Genomic DNA, 17,784 nt, shown 5'->3' with positions numbered 1-17,784 from the left:
TTATCACCTCATAGAATAATACTCTGAGGACTACTATTACCCACTCGCAAGAAGGTAACTCTTCCAAAAAACGTATCACTATGACTAGCTCGAATCTCGTTCCTAAGCCATGGGTACCACGCGACCAACCCCCAGACATTACCCTCATCAACATCAACGTAATCGATGTAGAGGCCGGCCGTGTTATCCCGAACTGTAGCGTCCATGTACAAAATGGGCTTATTGCACGCATTATGCCAGCGTCATCACTATCCAGAAGCTCAGAGGCACCGTTCACCACCGGACCGAGGACAAAAACCAAGTTCATCAACATGCGAAACCAATATCTGTGCCCCGGATTGATAGACTGCCATGTCCATCTCACAGCCACCCCAGGAAGCACCTCATTCAGGGACATTTTCGCCGCAAGTCCCAATACAATCGCATACCGCACGACTCACGTCGCCCGGAGTATGCTCCTTCGAGGCTTCACCACCGCGCGAGACACAGGCGGCGCCGATGCGGCACTACGCGATGCCATCGCAGAGGGGCTGCTACCTGGCCCACGCCTCTTCATCGCGGGTAAAGCCCTCTCTCAAACCGGCGGCCACGGGGACTTGCGAGCCCCGTATCAGAACGACGAGCATAAATGCTGTGGTGGACACTCGCCTGCGCTTGCCCGTGTCTGCAATGGCGTCCCGGCGTGCTTAGAGGCCGTTCGAGATGAGCTTCGCCAAGGGGCGAACTTCATCAAGATAATGTGCGGAGGGGGAGTCGCGACACCCACCGATGCGCTCGACATGCTCCAGTTCACGGCCGAAGAGATTCGCGCGATCACTACCACCGCCGCATACTCCAAGACCTACGTCACCGCTCACGCCTATACGACGCAGGCAATCCGCCACGCGGTCGACAATGGAGTGCGTGGCATTGAACATGGCAACTTCATTGACCCCGAGACTGCCAGATACTGTAAAGAGAAGGGGGTGGTTGTCACTCCGACACTGATCACCTATCAGGGGATGACAGAGCCCCCGTTTGATCATTTTCTGGACGAGTTCAGCCAAGCGAAGAACCGTGACGTTCTGGCTAGTGGCCTTAGGGCTCTGGAAATTCTACGCGACGCGGGCATCACGATGTGCTACGGTTCGGATCTTCTGGCAGGCCTCCACACGTTACAGAACCGTGAATTTAGTATTCGATCGGCTGTTCTCAGTCCGCTGGAGATCCTTCAGTCGGCGACTATCAATGCTGCTAAATTGGTGGGTATGGAAGGGAAGTTGGGTTGTATAAAGGAGGGGGCGATTGCGGACTTTCTGATTCTCAATGCCAACCCCCTCGAAGACATCACGGTCTTGGACCATGTACAGAAGTCCTTAGTGGCGATTGCCAAAGATGGGCGGATTGTTACTAGTAGGGTACCTGAGTTAACAGTGGACCCTCTTTACGATCCGTTTAGGATCCCGTCTGCCTAATGAGTCTGGGCCGTGAAGATCGACAACAAGTAGTCCTCTGCATTTGACCATTCGGAGCCGTTTCCAGAGTCGGTCTGCATAGGGCTGGTTGGGTATTGAGACCAAGAGTGGGGGTTTTCAGACCCGACATACAAACGAAGCTTTGGCCTTTCTCCTGCATTGTATGTGTTAGGGCTTGCTAGCCTAAGAACTACGCTCAAGTAGATCGACACTACACAATGTGAATGTAAATAGTTAGACCTGCAAGCTTGTTACCAATTATAGAATGCGTTAACAGTGTGTAGACAACCCTCAGCATTTCCAAAGGATTACCTTTCCTCCATAACGCCAAAAGCGAACTGCAGAGGAATGGCATATCCTGCACTTGGACTTCTGATATGCACGTATGTGCTGAACAAACATAGACGCATTTATCGAATTATAGCTCCTGTAATGATCCGGTCTCACTTATGGCTGCCCGATGTCTGATCTATACCTGTGTGGCTTCCCAGACAGGGATATCAGATGGTTCCTTTCGAGATGGAAGCTTTGAAGAGGACTAAGTTCATGCAGCCATGCTACCCATGCGTTGTCCTATACAAGAATATTTTAGTTTCTGCTATCCTGTTTGAACCTTATGGTCTATCTACATTCACGTCTGGACCTGAAATAGGGATATAGGATACCAGAGAACAAACTATACATTCTGGTAGGCTGTGCACATGCAGGTATCCTTTGAGATGGACCAGTGGAAATTGTCCCACTGTCTTGTTTGAGTGATCCAGATTCATCTAGATAAAGGTAGCTGCTACACCAAATGGGTGCATGCAGATACGCCTCAATGACGCTTTATAGCTGTTAGTAGTTCACTGGTTTTCCGTCAGCAGAGCGCCAAAGCGCCATGATAGTAGGGGTTACTTGGATTTACAGGAGATGGCGTTGCCACGTAAGGAATCTTGGTGTTTCCTCCAGGGTAAGTGGGCTTGTCTGAGTGCTGTGTGACTTACGCAGCGAGGTTGGCAGCAAACGGAGTCCCTGGAGCTGGCCTAAGCATTCATGGGGCCCACACGTCACTGAGCCTTGTGCAACTGGGCACTGGAAAAATAAAGGCATTATATCAAATTTGACCAGACAATCCCATGATACGGTATGATTCTGTACTATGCATGCTCGCCACCGCGGTATTGGGAATATCACCCCAGCATGGTTGTCCAGTGGGCGAAGGATGGGGACGACGCATCCTTGCAGCGTTAGTGTCTGACTAGTACTTACCCCTCCAGATAAATGTATTGTTGAGCTGGGCAAGCGACTAGCCGGCGCCTCCTATGCAGGAAATATAAATCGCGTCTTCTCCTACCATGCTAGTTTTCCCCACACCAAGCGGCTATTGTGATCTGCCATTTCGCATTTCAACCGGACGCGCCGGATCCTGACTGTCTCCTCAACTCGTACCTCGTTCTTAAAGAAAAAAAAAAAAAAAAAAAACCATCAACATGCGCCCTACGGACCGCCGCGGCTTTACTGTCGCCATTTTCTGCGCACTTCCAATAGAGGCGGATGCCGTTGTCGAGTTGTTCGATGAAATCTATGACCACCAGTACGGCAAACATTTCGGGGACACAAACTCGTATACAGTGGGAAGAATATTGACACACAATGTTGTCCTGTGCCATATGCCCGGAATGGGAAAAGTAAATGCTTCAAATGTGGCGTCTAATCTGACGTCCAGCTACACTGGAGTCAGTCTCGCCTTGGTTGTTGGTATCTGTGGGGGAGTTCCTGTGCTGCCGTCCAGCGAGACTTCAATTTATTTAGGCGATGTCATCATCAGCAATGCGGTTGTCCAATATGATTATGGCCGACAATACCCAAACGGTTTTCAGCGAAAGAAAGACATCCTAGATACACTAGCAAGGCCACCTCAAGAGATCCGAGGCCTGCAGAGTCTATTGGAAACAAACAGGGCACGCAAAAACCTCCAGAATGACGTTATCCAGTATCTCAAGGGACTGGAACAATCACGGTCAATTTGGAAATATCCAGGCAATACGTGCGATGTTCTGTTTAATGCTTCTTATCATCACAAGCATCGTCAGCAGGCTGCTTCTGCGGGATGCATATGTTTTGACAGCAAAAGCCCTGGTCAGATATGCCAGGAGGCTCAAAAGAGTAGTTGCGACAGCATAGGGTGTGGTGAGGAGGGCATTGCCCGTCGCCGACTTGATATGCATACAACCACGCCATCAGTTCACATTGAAAAGATTGCCTCTGGTGACATGGTCATGAAGTCTGGAGAGCATCGTGACAGGCTGGCAATTGGTGATGGCGTTGCTGGCTTCGACATGGAAGGAGCAGGGGTATGGGATATATTGCCATGCATCATTATCAAGGGCGTATGTGACTATGCAGATAGCCACAAGGATAAAAGGTGGCAAGCATATGCCGCAGCAACTGGCGCGTCGGGTGCAAAGGCTCTCTTGCGGCATTGGAGTCCTGCCTCCAATGAAGGTCAGTCAACAATGCTTGATCTGCGCTTTTACACTCTACTAAGTGTAGTGAAGTATAGGTACAAAGCCAAAAAGTCCTCACTGGATGGTCCCTTTTGGCAGGAATTTCCAATTTGTTGGGCGTCAGGATGAGATTGCGGAGCTAGAAAGATTGATAATAGAACGGCAAGGCCCAAACAAGATCGCGATTAGCGGATTGGGAGGGGTTGGAAAGACCCACGTAGCACTGGAGCTGGCTTATCGTGTTCGAGAAAGAGATGTTGACTGCTCGGTTTTCTGGATCCCATGTACTAGTCCTGAAATCATTGAGCAGACTTACATGGACATCGCCCAGATGCTTGGAATGCAAGATGTCAAACCAGCAGAAGCAAAAGAGCAAGTCAAGGCATATCTTCGTCATAAGGACGATCTGAAGTGGCTTCTTATCTTCGACAACGCAGATGATATGGATATGTGGACCAAGGGGAGCAATGGGGCTCCAGCACTGAAGGACCTTATACCTCAAAGTGAACAAGGTCGAATCCTCTTTACTACTCGCAATAGAAAGCTTGCTGTAAAGCTGGCCTCCCGTGAAATTGCGATCTCCGAGGTAGATGAGGAGACTGGTGTGAAGATGCTAGAAACGGCACTGCCTGGGGAAGACGTGATAAAAGACCGCGAAACCGCCGTGGCCCTTTTGAGTCAGCTGACCTTCCTGCCCTTAGCAATCATGCAAGCAGCGGCATTCATCAAGGAAAACAGCATCAGCCTTGGAGACTATCTAACTCTGCTACAGGAGCAGGAACCAGAGGTGGTGGAGCTTCTAAGCGAAGATTTTGAGACAGAAGGGCGTTATCAGGATGTCCCCAACCCGGTAGCAACCACCTGGTTAGTTTCATTTCAGCAAATCCAGCAGATTGATCCACTGGCTGCTGAGTATCTCTCATTCATGGCTTGCGTCAACCCACGAAATATACCACAGTCCCTCTTGCCACCAGCAAAGTCCAAGTTAAAGCTGGTGAACGCCCTAGGGCTTCTCAGTGCTTATTCATTTATTTCTGGCCAAGCCAGGGATAGCCCTCTTAACCTTCATCGACTTGTACATCTAGCGACTCGCAACTGGATGAGGAGAAACCAGCAATTCACGTTATTTATCTGCAAAACAGCAGACCGGTTAAGCGAAGTCTTCCCCAATAATAACCACACAAATCGGATTCTGTGGCGGACATATTTACCCCATGCATTATCTTTGTTAGAAGAGGATGAGTTTAGAGGTCAGCAAGAACAATACATAGGCTTGCTTGAAAAAGTTGGGGACTGTCTGTTCAGTGACGGGAGATATAATGAGGCAGAAGCGCCGTTTTGCGACGTCAGGGACATACGGGAGAAGCGAAATGGGGAAGCACGCCTTTCAACTTTGACCAGCATGAGCAAATTAGCATCAGCATACTTTGGCCAAGGTCGATACACGGAAGCGGAGGCGCTCAATATTCGTGTGTTAGAGACCAGAAACCAGATACTGGGTCCAGAGCACCCTGATACCCTGACCACTATGACTAGCCTAGCAGCAATAAGCCATCAGCAAGGACACTTTAAACACGCAGAAGAGCTCATGGTGAAGGTACTGGACAGTCAGAATAGAGTGCTAGGTTCTGAACACCCCTCGACTCTGGCCAATACATCGAAACTGGCATCAGTTTATATGATGCAGGGACGATATAGACAAGCTGAAGAGCTGTTTACGCAAACAATGGAGAGAATGAAGAAGGTGTTGGGCCCTGAGCATCCTTCTACTTTGTCTACTACGAACAGCCTAGCCACACTCTTGAAAACCTGGGGGGCAAAAACCCGATTGAAACTAGCGGAAGAGCTGGAGAAGGAAATGATTGAGACCCAGATGAAAGTGTTCGGCCCCAGACATCCAACAACCCTGATCGGCATGAATAACCTGGCGTTGACATACTGGTACCAAGAAAAATGGCAGCAAGCAGAAGAGCTCGGGACAGAAGTAATGGAGGCCAAAAGGCAACTGCTTGGATCGGAACATCCATACACTCTGACCAGTATGAATAACCTAGCAATGACATATTCCCAGCAGGCCAAATGGGGACAGGCAGAGGAGCTGATGACCCAGACACTGGAAAGCCAGAAGAATGCATTAGGCTCCGAGCATGTTGACACGATAACCAGCATGTTTAACCTCGCTCATATTTGGAGACAAACAGGCAGACACAGCGATTCCATTCGATCCCTGGCTGAGTGTGTCCGACTCCGTGAGAAGCAGCTAGGACCCAAGCATCCAGATACGGTGAGAGCGAGGGATATACTCAGTCAATATGAGGAGGAAATAGACCAGGACGAGGACCAGGAATCAAGCGTGTTTTCGGAGACAGAAACCTCAGGCGATGAAACGATAGGATGAACCTTGTAATTTGTGCACCCAAGCTGGTCTTCTCGGGTAAACCTTCTACCGCATACGTTTCTTCTCACCACTCGAACACCAGGCAGAATAATCTTCCTTCTTGTATGCACAGTTATCATTCTCAAGCCACGTCCGCAATTAGCCATCGCCTTGCCTTCTGGCGTTGAACTACTGCACATCAAATACTTAATAGAACCTGGATAAATTGTTGTGAGATGGCTCCCTCAACGAAAGTAACGAAAGCGTCCCGTATTACAATTGCTTGTAACGCCTGTCGATTTCGGAAGCAAAAAGTGAGAAGCATATCGATTCAAACTTTTCCCTGGACTATAGAGCTAATATATTGTGTAGTGTAGTGGCAAAAAGTGAGGCTTGACTCTTACCCATAACTGATATGGACCGCATTGTAACTAATAGGGTGATCTCAAGGCCAGTGTGTACCCAATGCCTCCAGCACAATCGGATATGTGACTGGCCTGAGCAGCTTAAACGGTTCGTGTGATACTCGATCTAAGACTTGGACCGCAGATATCTCATGCTCCTACAGTGGTCCTGCAAAAGGCTATATAGAGTCCCTGGAGCACCGGTTGCAAGAAACAGAAAACGTCTTGCTTAATGTGCTCTCCCAGATCTCGGACGCTCAACTGTCCGCCAGTATCGCTCAAGGCCAGCAGTATAGAACAAGAAACAACAACGGTCACTTGCTGTACTCCCCAGTGCCCCGTCTAGGGAGAAGAGGCGCGGAGTACTGGAAAAGATTTCCTCTGGACACTCCCCATAATGTCCGCGAATGGCAATATGACTGTCTAGATCAAGGCTTAGAACCTTCAACGCCTAGCGTCTCTGATAATAATACCAGTCTGCAATTATCAGGAGCCGAGTTTGCTGAAGAAACGATCGTTGAGTCAAACAATCAACGCGAGCCATCCGAATACCCATCTTCGGACATGTCTCAGACTGAGTTCAACACCAAACAAGGTGAAAATAACGGCGTACCGCTCTCCCCTAAGACTACAAGCCCGTTACCTCCCAATTTCAGCAGAAAATCGGGAAAACCACCCCCTACGAAAGCATTTCGATCTATCCAAAGTGATGTAGGGCTTCAGACGAGACGCCATACCGTACAGGCCCAGCCAGAGACCCTAGAAGGGCTCAGTACCACGCCGCAGGAACCCAACTTTTGGAGTGGGGCGCCGTCTGTCAACTTTCAACAACAGTTCCTCTGGTAGTTGAACATTGAACTTATAACTTCACGATAGTGAACCCAATCAAAGAAACCGTGTACTGAGATTATGGCTGGCCCATTCCATCGTACGTCGGGAATCCCAGAAATTGTAACAGAATCATCAACTATCTTGGCCAAATGAGAAAGACGATACCACTATCAGTGAGTTGTACTATGTCAAAGAAATTCCCATTAAATGATACTATCGATGGTTGGTTATACTAAGTTATTCGAGACATTCAGCTGCATCATCGCCAAACCTCGCCGTCAGCTGTGGATCACGACTTTCCTGACGCCACATGGACTTCAATGCTTCCAGTTCCGGTGTCGCGCGTCTTGATATATACTAGATCAAGGGTGCCATCGTGATTGAAATCACTCAATTCCCAGAATCCATTGTTCTCCGGGTAGAAGGTTGTGCCAACCTCCTGAACGCGAGTGTTGTAAGTGGACGAGCCAGACGCAACATGCACCTCAACCTTTCCAGTTCCCGTGTTCTGAGTCTTGATGTAAGCTAGATCCAATTTTCCATCGCGATCGAAGTCGACCATCTGCCAGGCGCCATTATCTTCTGGGTAAAATGTCGTCCCAACCTCCTGGATTCGCCTCTGGTAGTTTGATGCTCCAGATGCCACGTGCACTTCGACCTTCCCTGTGCCTGTATTACGGGTCTTAATATAAATTAGATCCAGCTTTCCATCACGGTCGAAGTCTGCCATCTGCCAAACACCATTATCCTCCGGGTAGAACGTGGTTCCCGTTTCCAGAATACGTGTCTGATAGTTGGATGACGCGGACGCAATGTGTACCTCCACCCTACCGGTCCCGGTATTCCTGGTCTTAATGTAAACAAGATCAGGTCTGCCATCACCGTCTGCATCAATCAGTTGCCACGTTCCATTATCCTCAGAGACAAATGTTGTTCCGACTTCAAGGGTGCGAGTCCTGAATCCAGATGAACCCGACGCGATGTGAACCTCTACCTTCCCAGTTCCGGTATTGGTGGTTTTGATGTAGGCCAGGTCTTCGGTGGGATTGCTGGGAATCATTTGCCATGGGCCATGTGGATCTGGAGCACTGAAGGTACTGCCGGTCTCAAGAATACGAGTCTGATAAGGAGCCCCATGAGCTGGGTTTGCGAGAATAGCCAAAGGGAGAAGAATGTAGAGGGAAAAAAGAAGTTTGCATCGTTCGAAGGTCGCCATTTTTTTTTCTCACTTTATCTGCAAATGCTGAGAAGTTGTATTTCCCAGTCCAAGGCCATGTTCATCTTTTTATACCCCGTTCTTGGTACTTTGTCATATCGTATGACTTCCATCCGAGGAAACACATTCTCTGAGTGTAGATGAATGCTCCTTGAGAAACACCCCCGGATGGCTAGATTCTCTTCTGCAGCTCGTATCTGCATGTCTCTTCACAGTACAGGAACTGGCTCATTGCTAGCGCGAAAAATCAGTAAGCATGACAATAAGCATAATGCGTTTCGACATGTGATTAGATGATGGAGCAATAATGGTAATTTGTCAGACCGTCGGGGGGCGAATCGCTTCAGATTCCCTGTAGCACTTCGCGCTATAATGCTTACCCCAACGTCGTATTGCAGGTGTCCTTCATGGGCTAATCATGTACCGCAAGGATAATGACTTGTTTGAGTAGATTAAAGCGCTCCCTTGATTCTGCATCAGGACTTGTCATGCGACCGTAAGGTGTTCTGCTAGTTCTACTTTTATTGACATTGATAGCATCGAACGATAGATATGACAGGGAGGTAATACCCTATATGGAGGTCGTAATATCAAGAACTGTCATCCGAATCGGTCATATCCTGTTCACCCATATCATCAGAGCTATCGAATTTCGCAAACTCCATGCCCGAAGCATCTCCATAAAGCTCAATGCGTCTCTGGTCTTCCAGCCATCGCATAATCTTATATTCTGCTTGGGAGACAGCTCGAACGAGGGTAGATAATGATACCCCAACCACCTTTGCTGCCGTTTCGTAGAAAGGCCGCGCATTCTCGGGCAAATCAGACTCCATTCTATATCGCACATACATTGACCCTGGCCGAGGGATATCCAAGTCATCCTCAGCGATAACTTTCCGCGACTTAAGTTGTTGTGTAACTGCTCGTAGCATTGAGCCTATAGCTTCCTCGTCATCTTCGTCCGGAGGGCCTGCTACTTCTTGAGAGTCCGTGCTGGTTGGCCCAACGGGAAATAGCTCGCTTAATGGATTTGACGCTTTTCTCAAGGGTTAGAGGCACAAATAAAACAATTGTTTTCGATGCCGCCATACCTTTACTATTGTCGAGCCAGTTGTTCTCGTACCAACTCATGTACTCATCCAGTTGACTCGGTGTCATGTTGAACACATCACGCTCATTCACTAAGATTTCATTACCTTTGCCAATTCTGCCCCTTGCGGTTTCTCGGCTATCGAAATGTCTCTGGGTTTGGGCCCAGAGCTTCCAATCGATGACTTGCGTGGTGGGTTCTTTTGCCGAGGTAGGGTATCTCTTAAGGTCGTCGAAGGGGAAAAGTAACTTAGTCGATATAACTATGAGGCTGATCAACTGGATTTCAGGTAGGTCATGAGGTCTACTTCTGCCGGTAAGACCTTTCGGGAACTCGAAGGAAAACCCTAGAAGATCCTGCAGTCTTTTCACGGAGGAGTAGATGTCAACTAAGCAATATGTTAGTGTGTGGGCCGATCACCCGCACTGCGATTGCTTCTTACTTGGAAGAGCTAGTCTCCTAATATAGTGATATAGTATCGGGGGCAGATTTAGAGCTGGGAAGTGTACGCCAAACTTGTGGCGATAAAGAAGTGACAATTGCAACACAGCCTTATGGAGGTGCTCGGCTTTCAGCAACCTCTAAGAGATGGTCAGTATATGATTCTGAGAAAGAGGACAAGGCTGCTGACCGTGGTCTCGATTATTGAGAGATACTCCTGAGGTAATTTATCTCTCATTTCACGGGGGATTGAGCGTGTTACGCGAATATAAGGGATATCTCCGGACATGATCATCCTGAAGCGCGGGAAGTCAGATCATAATTTCCATCCGATACCCAGCCTAGGGGGTTTACCGATGAAAGTCCGCAACACTGACTGGAAGGCGCATTAAGAAAGCCCCTAGATAGCAGAGACCGACAGAGTCCACAAGTCGGGGCCATTGCAGATTCTTCCCGCCAAATCTAACGAGGTCTGGCTCCTCCTGGTCCGCGGTGGGCTGTGAGCTGAAGAACTCGGTCTCCTCGTCACCTTCGGATGGATTTTTTATCTTTTCCGAATAGGTTTCCAGACGAAGAGCCCACAGGTCACGGACAACATGCTGTACTTCATCGTCAGCCGACAGCATAGAATGAGATTGAACCAATGAGGGCGCACCTCAAGTTGCGCCGGAAACCCTCGGCTTTGCACCAAGGCATGGCACTGCTTCCAGAGGATCAACTGATACACCTGCAGGAAGAGGCTGTAAGCCTGTCGGCCACGATATGCTGACAGAAATAAATTAACACCTGATGCGAGTCCAGCCGGATTGGCGACGCTTACTCTTTGCACCCTTTTCGGTCGCGGCCTTCTTCACCCGATTCGTCTTGCCCTGTGTCCCAAAGTCGTCGGGCTCTTCTTCAACTTGCCGGCCCTTGTTTTATTTCGTAAGCATGGCTCTTCCCTTTTTGCTTCTGCTCTTCTGCCTGCTCAGCGGGCGAGGTTAAAATAGGCTACAAGCATACCTCTTGCTGATGACCCCGTCGGCAGAACCAGAGCCCATTGTCGAGATAATACCGAGTTTCACGGCACCCTTCCTGCCCACAGACCCCTCTGGTAGTGTACTCCATGGAGGGCACAGGTGTTCTTCATTCTTAAATCATTCAGATACTAAGTATAGAGGTCATGGGCCTTTTCCTTGTGGTGTGAGGTACGTTTGTGGTTGAGTGCTGAATGCGGGCAGAATTGAAGTTGTTTTTGGAAATTTTCTTTTTCTGCCCTCACCTTCCCATGGCATGGAAAATCATTGCAAACATATTTATCACCTCGCGAAAATTTACCTAACGTAGAGTACTGTCGGCTCACGGTCCCCAAGGATGGATTTATATGTTAATTTATAGAACCGTTACATATATTAACCTGTCTCTTGTTTCGGCCATGCTCTTTTTTGGGCTTTTATTCTGTCCCCATTTCCAATCTGTATAGAAGCTTAAACCTACGAGATTGTGTTTTTACAAGTCGGAAAAAGGAATAGAACCAAAAACAAAAGAAAAAAGAGCCACTTGTGAATTAGGTAGAGCCATTGAAATTTTTAGAATTCGTCAAAATATCGTGAAAGCTGGACTCAGACTGGTTCCCGTCATGACAAAGCACGCTTTACGATGCCAACTAAACGCAACCCTCTCCAAGGCTCAGTCGTCAATATAAGAGCCAGGTTGGATCTCGCCCAAAATGTGACATCCTTCACAACCCAAGGGTCAAACTTCAAGGATACCCTGGAACACACAAGGGCCAACGGAGCACAAATAGAGTCCATGACTATGGTAATTTAGTTACCCTTGGGGGCTTCCTTGACATCCATGGCGCACTCCTCACCCATGGCAGCGAGGATGATAACGTCTAGCTTCGTTAGTAACGACCGGATGGTGAGCACGGTGTGGGATACTTACTGCAGTCCTTGCCATCGTCAAACATGGTCTGGATCCTGTCACCGAGCTCGCCGTCGGGGAGCTTGACGTCGTCCTTGCTGTCGCCGTTTTCATTCATCAGGTTCAGGAAACCATCGTCGATATTAAGCTATGCGAAATCAACAAAAATTATCCTGGCCAGGCAGGGATCGACTTTTCGGGCTACTTACAAGCTGGTATTCGGTACGCTTGACGAAGGGAACATCCATGTTGTGGGTGGAGGGGGACAGATCTTCAAGCTTCTTGCCGGTGAAGATGTCGATAGCGACCAGGTGAACCTTGGCGTGACCGTGCTTTCCGGTCTTGGAGGTGGACATGTCGACAATCTTGCAAGGGCGGCCCTTGATGACAACGTGACCGTTCTTCCTCAGGGCAGAGCACTGCTGGGGGTAGGTGGTGGAGGCACCGGCATCACCACCGGCTTCGGCATCGAAAGCCTATGTAGAAAACGCTGTCAATCAAACTGTAGTAAAACGGGTCGAGAGATGCGCAGATGCATTTACGTGCAAGAACGAGGCGAGGGGGTCATGATGCGGGGCTGAGAAATACTCTACAGCCCCGGTACATCAATACGGGGTGGAGAGAAGTGTAGAGGAGCGAATACATACGTGCTCAGCTTCAGACATGGCGATAGATTTGGGTGGGGTGAATGACAAGAGGGGGGACAGAGACTTGGAGGGAGAGCGAGAGAGGAGAAAGGAATTGAGTCTTGAAGAGAGGGGAAAAGAGAGAAAAATTAGAAGGTTAAAAGAGACGAAGAGAGAAAATGAGCAACCGCCGAATGAAAAAAAAGTATTTTGTTGTGGCGGGGTGTTGATGTCGCTAGACCCTAACAGGGTTAGTCTCGGATATGCTGTGTCTCTGGCCTGCTCGGAACGCCGTAGCATCTCGACCCGTCAATAGTTGTCCCTTTATTGGTGTACCTCATGGGTGTCAATGGAAACTACCTACAAAGGTCTCCTGAACATTAGACCTTATACCAACCTCTCAATTCTTTCTCTCCCTCCTTTCTTCTCCACCCTCTCCTCCCCGGAAGCTCATATTCACTGTCTAACTGTGCTGTTCTCTCCTTACCACGAGTGTGATTAAATTAACTGTTGAAACGGCCTTTCTCAATGAGGCCGGTGGGCTATAGCTCCATACCTGAACGCCTCTCCAGGCTGGCCTTTCACCATGTGGCTTGACCGCATGTCCGGTCATTCGACCCCTCCAGGACCTCCGATTGATAGTCGCAGCAATTCCCCCCTTCCTCGACGGCCAACTTCTCGTCTATCCCCCTATGCACAAAATAGTCGCCCGCACCCGAGTCGACCTGGATCGTCCTTGTCTAACTTACTCACTCCTAGCGACTCCACTACATCTCTCTCCGCCACCCCACGTGGCGATGACTCGGTCTTGAAACAATCTCCTGCGAGGGCTCGCCCATCTAACGTGGCGGATCCACTTGATGTACTAAATGATGTTATTGGAAAACGAAAGGAAACGCTGGCGGAAACAGAATCGCCTGTCTTATCTTCTACACCTGAAGCAAAGCCGTCGCAGTTGGTGGCGGAGATCGACTTTGGAGACCTCAGCCTCGAGGAGTTTGTCACGAAACCAGATGAGCCGAGGAGGGTTTCAAATAGCGACATTGGAGCGCAAACAATCCAACAATTCGAGAAGGAAAGAGATAAATTTCAGGATCTACATTCGGCTATCACAGGCTGTGACGATGTTTCTAAATCGGTAGAAAAGTACCTGAATGACTTTCAGACTGAACTCGGTGCAGTTTCGGCGGAGATAGAGACTCTCCAGACTCGATCCATACAGCTGAATGCAATGTTGGCGAATCGACGCAATGTAGAACAACTTCTAGGGCCCGCTGTGGAGGAAATTTGCATCGCTCCAAAAGCTGTTCGACTAATTGTAGAGGGGCCGATCGATGAGAATTGGGTCAAAGCGCTGAATGAGATCGAGAGCCGGGCAGCGACTATCGAAGCCAAAGCTTCTAGCCCCAGTAGCACAAAGTCGGTCGAGGATGTTCGTCCACTGCTGAGTGATATCAAGAAAAAAGCAGTTGAGAGGATCCGGGACTATCTGGTCTCACAGATCAGAGCCCTGCGATCCCCAAATATCAACGCCCAGATTATCCAACAGCAGCGCTTGGTGAAATTCAAGGATTTGTATAGTTACCTGTTCAAAGCACATCCCACCCTTGCGGGGGAGATCGCGCAGGCTTACATCAACACGATGCGGTGGTATTATCTATCTCATTTTACTCGCTATCTTCAAGCGCTTGAGAAGATCAAGGTGTACCCTAGCGATCGAAATGAGGTTCTGGGGGGAGATCCCTCGGCTCCAAAATCAGGTGAGCTTTGTTTTTGTTTTTGTTCTTTTTTCTCTCGCTACGCTCCTGAATCTGACCTCGCTATAGGAAATCTTGTCCCCGGTGGGCGGACTGGTCCCGCGGCTCATGACCCATTCTCGCTCGGCAGGAGAATTGAAGTCTTGCGAACTAGTAATCACATGGCCATATCTTCATATGTGGCAGAGGAAGACACGTCTTTCCACGGAATTGAGGTCCCTTTCAGGAACTTCAACCTGGCTTTGATGGACAATATCTCTGCCGAATACTCCTTTATGACGGAGATGTTCTCCACTTTGTCCTTCCAGCAGATATCCCGCAAAGCTACTGAAATATTCGACCCGGTCTTTGCTCTTGGGCAAGGACTGACCAAGCAGTTAGTCGAGCACACGACCGACTCTCTAGGCGTCCTAATTTGCGTACGATTGAATCAGCAGGCCGCCTTTGAACTCCAACGTCGAAAAGTACCCGTTGCTGACGCGTACATCAATGGTATAAACATGCGGCTCTGGCCGAGGTTCCAAGTGATCATGGACCTTCACTGCGAGTCTTTAAAGCGGGTAGCTTCGCACACAGGCCGAAGTGCCGTATCCGCCCTATCTCTGACTGGCGGGGATGACTTGAACCAATCCTCAGCGCCCCACTTCCTGACGCAGAGGTTCGGTCAGTTGTTGCATGGCATCTTGGTGCTGAGTAGTGAAGCTGGAGACGACGAGCCGGTGTCTAATAGTTTGTCGCGGTTAGCAGCCGAGTTCGATAACCTTTTGGCGAAACTGAGCAGGATCGGCGGCGATGCGAAGAGACGGGAAAGATTCCTATTTAATAATTATTCTTTGATTTTGACTATCATCAGCGTATGTTAGTTGCCTCCTCTAGGAACCGCTTTCACTGACGTTCAGACAGGATACCCATGGCAAATTAGCAACCGAACAGAAAGGGGTAAGTGCTAGACTCTTCGCCCTCTACCCAAGCAGTTAGACTAATGCTATCTAGCATTTGGACGACATGTTGAAGAATGTTGGAAAGCGTGGTTAGAATCCTCGACTCTAGTTTAAACACTCGGAAGATACATAAGATACTATAGACATACAGCTTCTACGAATCGCTTCAAACTCCTGATGTAGATAGCATAGAGATTTTGCGCATGCACTCTAGTACATGAAGTGTGACCAAGAATGACTTAGTTCTCATATAATGCATGCATGTATTAATGCAGCGATTGTGAGGTCGCCTGAACCTTTACCCAATCTAGAACACAGAAACACCTTTCCTTATCGCCGCGCTCTTATCGCCGGACTCCACGTGGGGAATTGCGCCATTGACAACAACTCCCCCTAGTTGAAAAAAGACCTGGTCAATGAGCCCCCTACATTAATCCAACTCCATATCTCAGAGAAACATGGCTACGCGTACAAGTTTCTCTCTTTCGAGGAAACTCCTCCACCCGCGGCGCAGCTTCTCCAGCACGCGAACAGCCAATGCAGATGTCACCCATGCGGTAAACACCTCTCCTTGACCCTTCTCAGCGCACTTTACAAAACAAACGCTCATTCACACAAAACATAAAGGTCATTGGTGCGGGGGTGGTCGGTCTGGCAGTGGCCCGGGAATTGGCATCGCGAGAGGGCACATCAACCATTCTTCTGGAGAGACATGATGCGCCAGGCACGGAGACCAGTAGTCGCAATTCGGAGGTGAGTAGTACCACCACCCTGTTTGCATTGAATCAACGCATTAATTACAATTGGCTTTTTCTTCTCTTGCACACAGGTCATCCATGCCGGGTTATACTACGGACCCGATACCTTGAAGACCAAGCTCTGCATCAAAGGAAAAGAGATGATGTACGATCTATGCGCGCGCAACGGACTCCCTCACCGCAACACGAAGAAATGGATCGTCGCGCAGACAGAAGAGCAATGGGCCGCGGCGCTCAAGACCCACGAGCACGCACAGAACATAGGCGTACCGACGCGACTCATCGGTCGCGCAGAGGCTCAGGCTCTCGAACCGGAGGTGCAGGCTCTCGCGGGGATTGTCGAGAGTCCGACTACGGGCATCGTAGACAGCCACTCCCTGATGACCTATCTGCAGGGCGACTTCGAGGACCGTGGCGGCGACTGTGCGTTTCTGACGAACGTAACGGGAATCGAGGCGCTGGATGGAGGAAAGAACGGATACCGGATCACGGCGGTCACGAGCGACGGGACTGAGACGTCCATTACAGCTGAGACGCTGATCAACAGCGCCGGGAACTACGCGTGCTATATCAATAACATGATCCTCCCGCCCGAGCGACACCGCACCCCGTACTACGCCAAGGGAACGTACTTCTCGTACGCGGCGTCGTTCCCGAAAACCTCCGTGCTGGTCTATCCAGCCACACTGCCCGGCCACGGCGGCCTGGGCACCCATCTGACTCTAGACCTCGGCGGCCGCATACGATTCGGCCCCGACGTGGAATGGGTGGACGACCCGAACGACCTCGTGCCCAGTCCCGCCCGGCTGGCGCAGGCGCTCCCGGAGATCAAGGCCTATCTACCCAACGTGGACCCGGAGGCAATCAGTCTAGACTACTGTGGGATCCGGCCCAAGCTGGGGCGCGGTGGGGCCGTGAACACCGGCAAAGGGTTCCAGGATTTCATCATCCAGGAAGAGGAAGGCTTCCCTGGGTTCATTAACCTGCTAGGAATCGAGAGTCCAGGGCTGACGAGTTCGTTGGCGATCGGGGAAATGGTGGAAGGCCTGCTGTATGGGAGGAAATGATGATCGTCCCACATGCATGGAAGGATTCTTAAACAATTTTCATCGTGTATATACCCGCTGTACATAAACATCGCATGCATATGCATATGCAAACCATAGACGAGAACTATTTTTGATACATCATATTCTTCAGTATTATTAAGTTTCATACAGCCCTAACAAGGAAGGCCCACTTCTCCCGAGGTCTATACAAAAAGAACAGGGGAATCATCTGCGAGACGAAGAAAAACCGTTACTCATCGCTCCACCTTATTAAGCTTGTCCGGATGCTTAATTGGTAGCCAAGCGGAAGCAATTCGCCATCCAACCTCTGGTTACGTCAACACTTTTACCATTTCCGGGCCTGGTTTTCCAATCCGATGTGGCCCCCCCCCCCATTGTCCTGGGATTGTCGTGTTGGTTCTGGACCAGGTTCGAGCTGGGTTCTG

General features: G+C 49.5%; 7 protein-coding genes across 7 annotated transcripts; 4 read left to right on the top strand and 3 right to left on the bottom strand.

The window, feature by feature from the left end:
* Window positions 1-80: 80 nt before the first annotated feature.
* Window positions 81-1,454, top strand: BDV37DRAFT_297291 (imidazolonepropionase; the record flags this gene model as incomplete). Its single annotated transcript, XM_032090301.1, has 1 exon — window positions 81-1,454. One exon carries the CDS (start codon window positions 81-83, stop codon window positions 1,452-1,454), a length of 1,374 nt encoding a protein of 457 aa, XP_031937269.1.
* Window positions 1,455-2,926: 1,472 nt separating this feature from the next.
* On the top strand, window positions 2,927-6,508 carry BDV37DRAFT_297290 (uncharacterized protein; the record flags this gene model as incomplete). The annotated part of the gene is made up of 4 exons (XM_032090300.1): window positions 2,927-3,941; window positions 4,000-5,687; window positions 5,817-6,178; window positions 6,454-6,508. The coding sequence occupies 4 exons, from the start codon at window positions 2,927-2,929 to the stop codon at window positions 6,506-6,508; spliced, it is 3,120 nt and encodes a 1,039-aa protein (XP_031937268.1).
* Window positions 6,509-6,735: 227 nt separating this feature from the next.
* On the top strand, window positions 6,736-7,570 carry BDV37DRAFT_287143 (uncharacterized protein; the record flags this gene model as incomplete). The annotated part of the gene is made up of 2 exons (XM_032088056.1): window positions 6,736-6,833; window positions 6,889-7,570. 2 exons carry the CDS (start codon window positions 6,736-6,738, stop codon window positions 7,568-7,570), a joined length of 780 nt encoding a protein of 259 aa, XP_031937267.1.
* A 138-nt stretch (window positions 7,571-7,708) lies between these two features.
* On the bottom strand, window positions 7,709-9,066 carry BDV37DRAFT_218893 (FG-GAP repeat domain-containing protein). Its single transcript, XM_032080128.1, has one exon. The coding sequence runs from the start codon at window positions 8,769-8,771 to the stop codon at window positions 7,845-7,847; it is 927 nt and encodes a 308-aa protein (XP_031937266.1). The 5' UTR covers window positions 8,772-9,066; the 3' UTR covers window positions 7,709-7,844.
* Window positions 9,067-11,669, bottom strand: BDV37DRAFT_218892 (TFIIB-type zinc finger domain-containing protein). Its single transcript, XM_032080127.1, has 8 exons — window positions 11,305-11,669; window positions 11,123-11,213; window positions 10,958-11,067; window positions 10,657-10,901; window positions 10,493-10,598; window positions 10,304-10,442; window positions 9,863-10,249; window positions 9,067-9,807 (listed from the first exon to the last, which is right to left on the bottom strand). Exons 1-8 carry the CDS (start codon window positions 11,407-11,409, stop codon window positions 9,362-9,364), a joined length of 1,629 nt encoding a protein of 542 aa, XP_031937265.1. The 5' UTR covers window positions 11,410-11,669; the 3' UTR covers window positions 9,067-9,361.
* BDV37DRAFT_259198 (Eukaryotic translation initiation factor eIF-5A) lies at window positions 11,508-12,990 on the bottom strand. The gene is made up of 4 exons (XM_032083112.1): window positions 12,855-12,990; window positions 12,417-12,683; window positions 12,229-12,355; window positions 11,508-12,178 (listed from the first exon to the last, which is right to left on the bottom strand). Exons 1-4 carry the CDS (start codon window positions 12,870-12,872, stop codon window positions 12,108-12,110), a joined length of 483 nt encoding a protein of 160 aa, XP_031937264.1. The 5' UTR covers window positions 12,873-12,990; the 3' UTR covers window positions 11,508-12,107.
* A 429-nt stretch (window positions 12,991-13,419) lies between these two features.
* Window positions 13,420-17,462, top strand: BDV37DRAFT_297288 (Vps52-domain-containing protein; the record flags this gene model as incomplete). The annotated part of the gene is made up of 6 exons (XM_032090299.1): window positions 13,420-14,593; window positions 14,660-15,444; window positions 15,494-15,529; window positions 15,984-16,088; window positions 16,159-16,284; window positions 16,361-17,462. 6 exons carry the CDS (start codon window positions 13,420-13,422, stop codon window positions 17,354-17,356), a joined length of 3,222 nt encoding a protein of 1,073 aa, XP_031937263.1. The 3' UTR covers window positions 17,357-17,462.
* Window positions 17,463-17,784: the final 322 nt, after the last annotated feature.

This window comes from Aspergillus pseudonomiae (assembly GCF_009193645.1).
Source record: "Aspergillus pseudonomiae strain CBS 119388 unplaced genomic scaffold BDV37scaffold_87, whole genome shotgun sequence".
Lineage (NCBI taxonomy): Eukaryota > Fungi > Ascomycota > Eurotiomycetes > Eurotiales > Aspergillaceae > Aspergillus > Aspergillus pseudonomiae.
This window is presented reverse-complemented; position numbering and strand designations above follow the sequence as displayed.

What these genes read in the sequence shown, in the direction of transcription:
- BDV37DRAFT_218893 (XM_032080128.1), bottom strand. Translation starts at nt 8,771, where the DNA reads ATGGCGACCTTCGAACGATGCAAACTTCTTTTTTCCCTCTACATTCTT.
- BDV37DRAFT_218892 (XM_032080127.1), bottom strand. Translation starts at nt 11,409, where the DNA reads ATGGAGTACACTACCAGAGGGGTCTGTGGGCAGGAAGGGTGCCGTGAA. An exon ending in TCTCAATAATCGAGACCACG is followed by an intron (nt 10,443 to 10,492) that starts GTCAGCAGCCTT and finishes ACCATCTCTTAG; the next exon opens with AGGTTGCTGAAAGCCGAGCA. An exon ending in CTGGCTCGACAATAGTAAAG is followed by an intron (nt 9,808 to 9,862) that starts GTATGGCGGCAT and finishes CCTTGAGAAAAG; the next exon opens with CGTCAAATCCATTAAGCGAG.
- BDV37DRAFT_259198 (XM_032083112.1), bottom strand. An exon ending in AGCGTACCGAATACCAGCTT is followed by an intron (nt 12,356 to 12,416) that starts GTAAGTAGCCCG and finishes GATTTCGCATAG; the next exon opens with CTTAATATCGACGATGGTTT. An exon ending in TGACGATGGCAAGGACTGCA is followed by an intron (nt 12,179 to 12,228) that starts GTAAGTATCCCA and finishes TAACGAAGCTAG; the next exon opens with ACGTTATCATCCTCGCTGCC.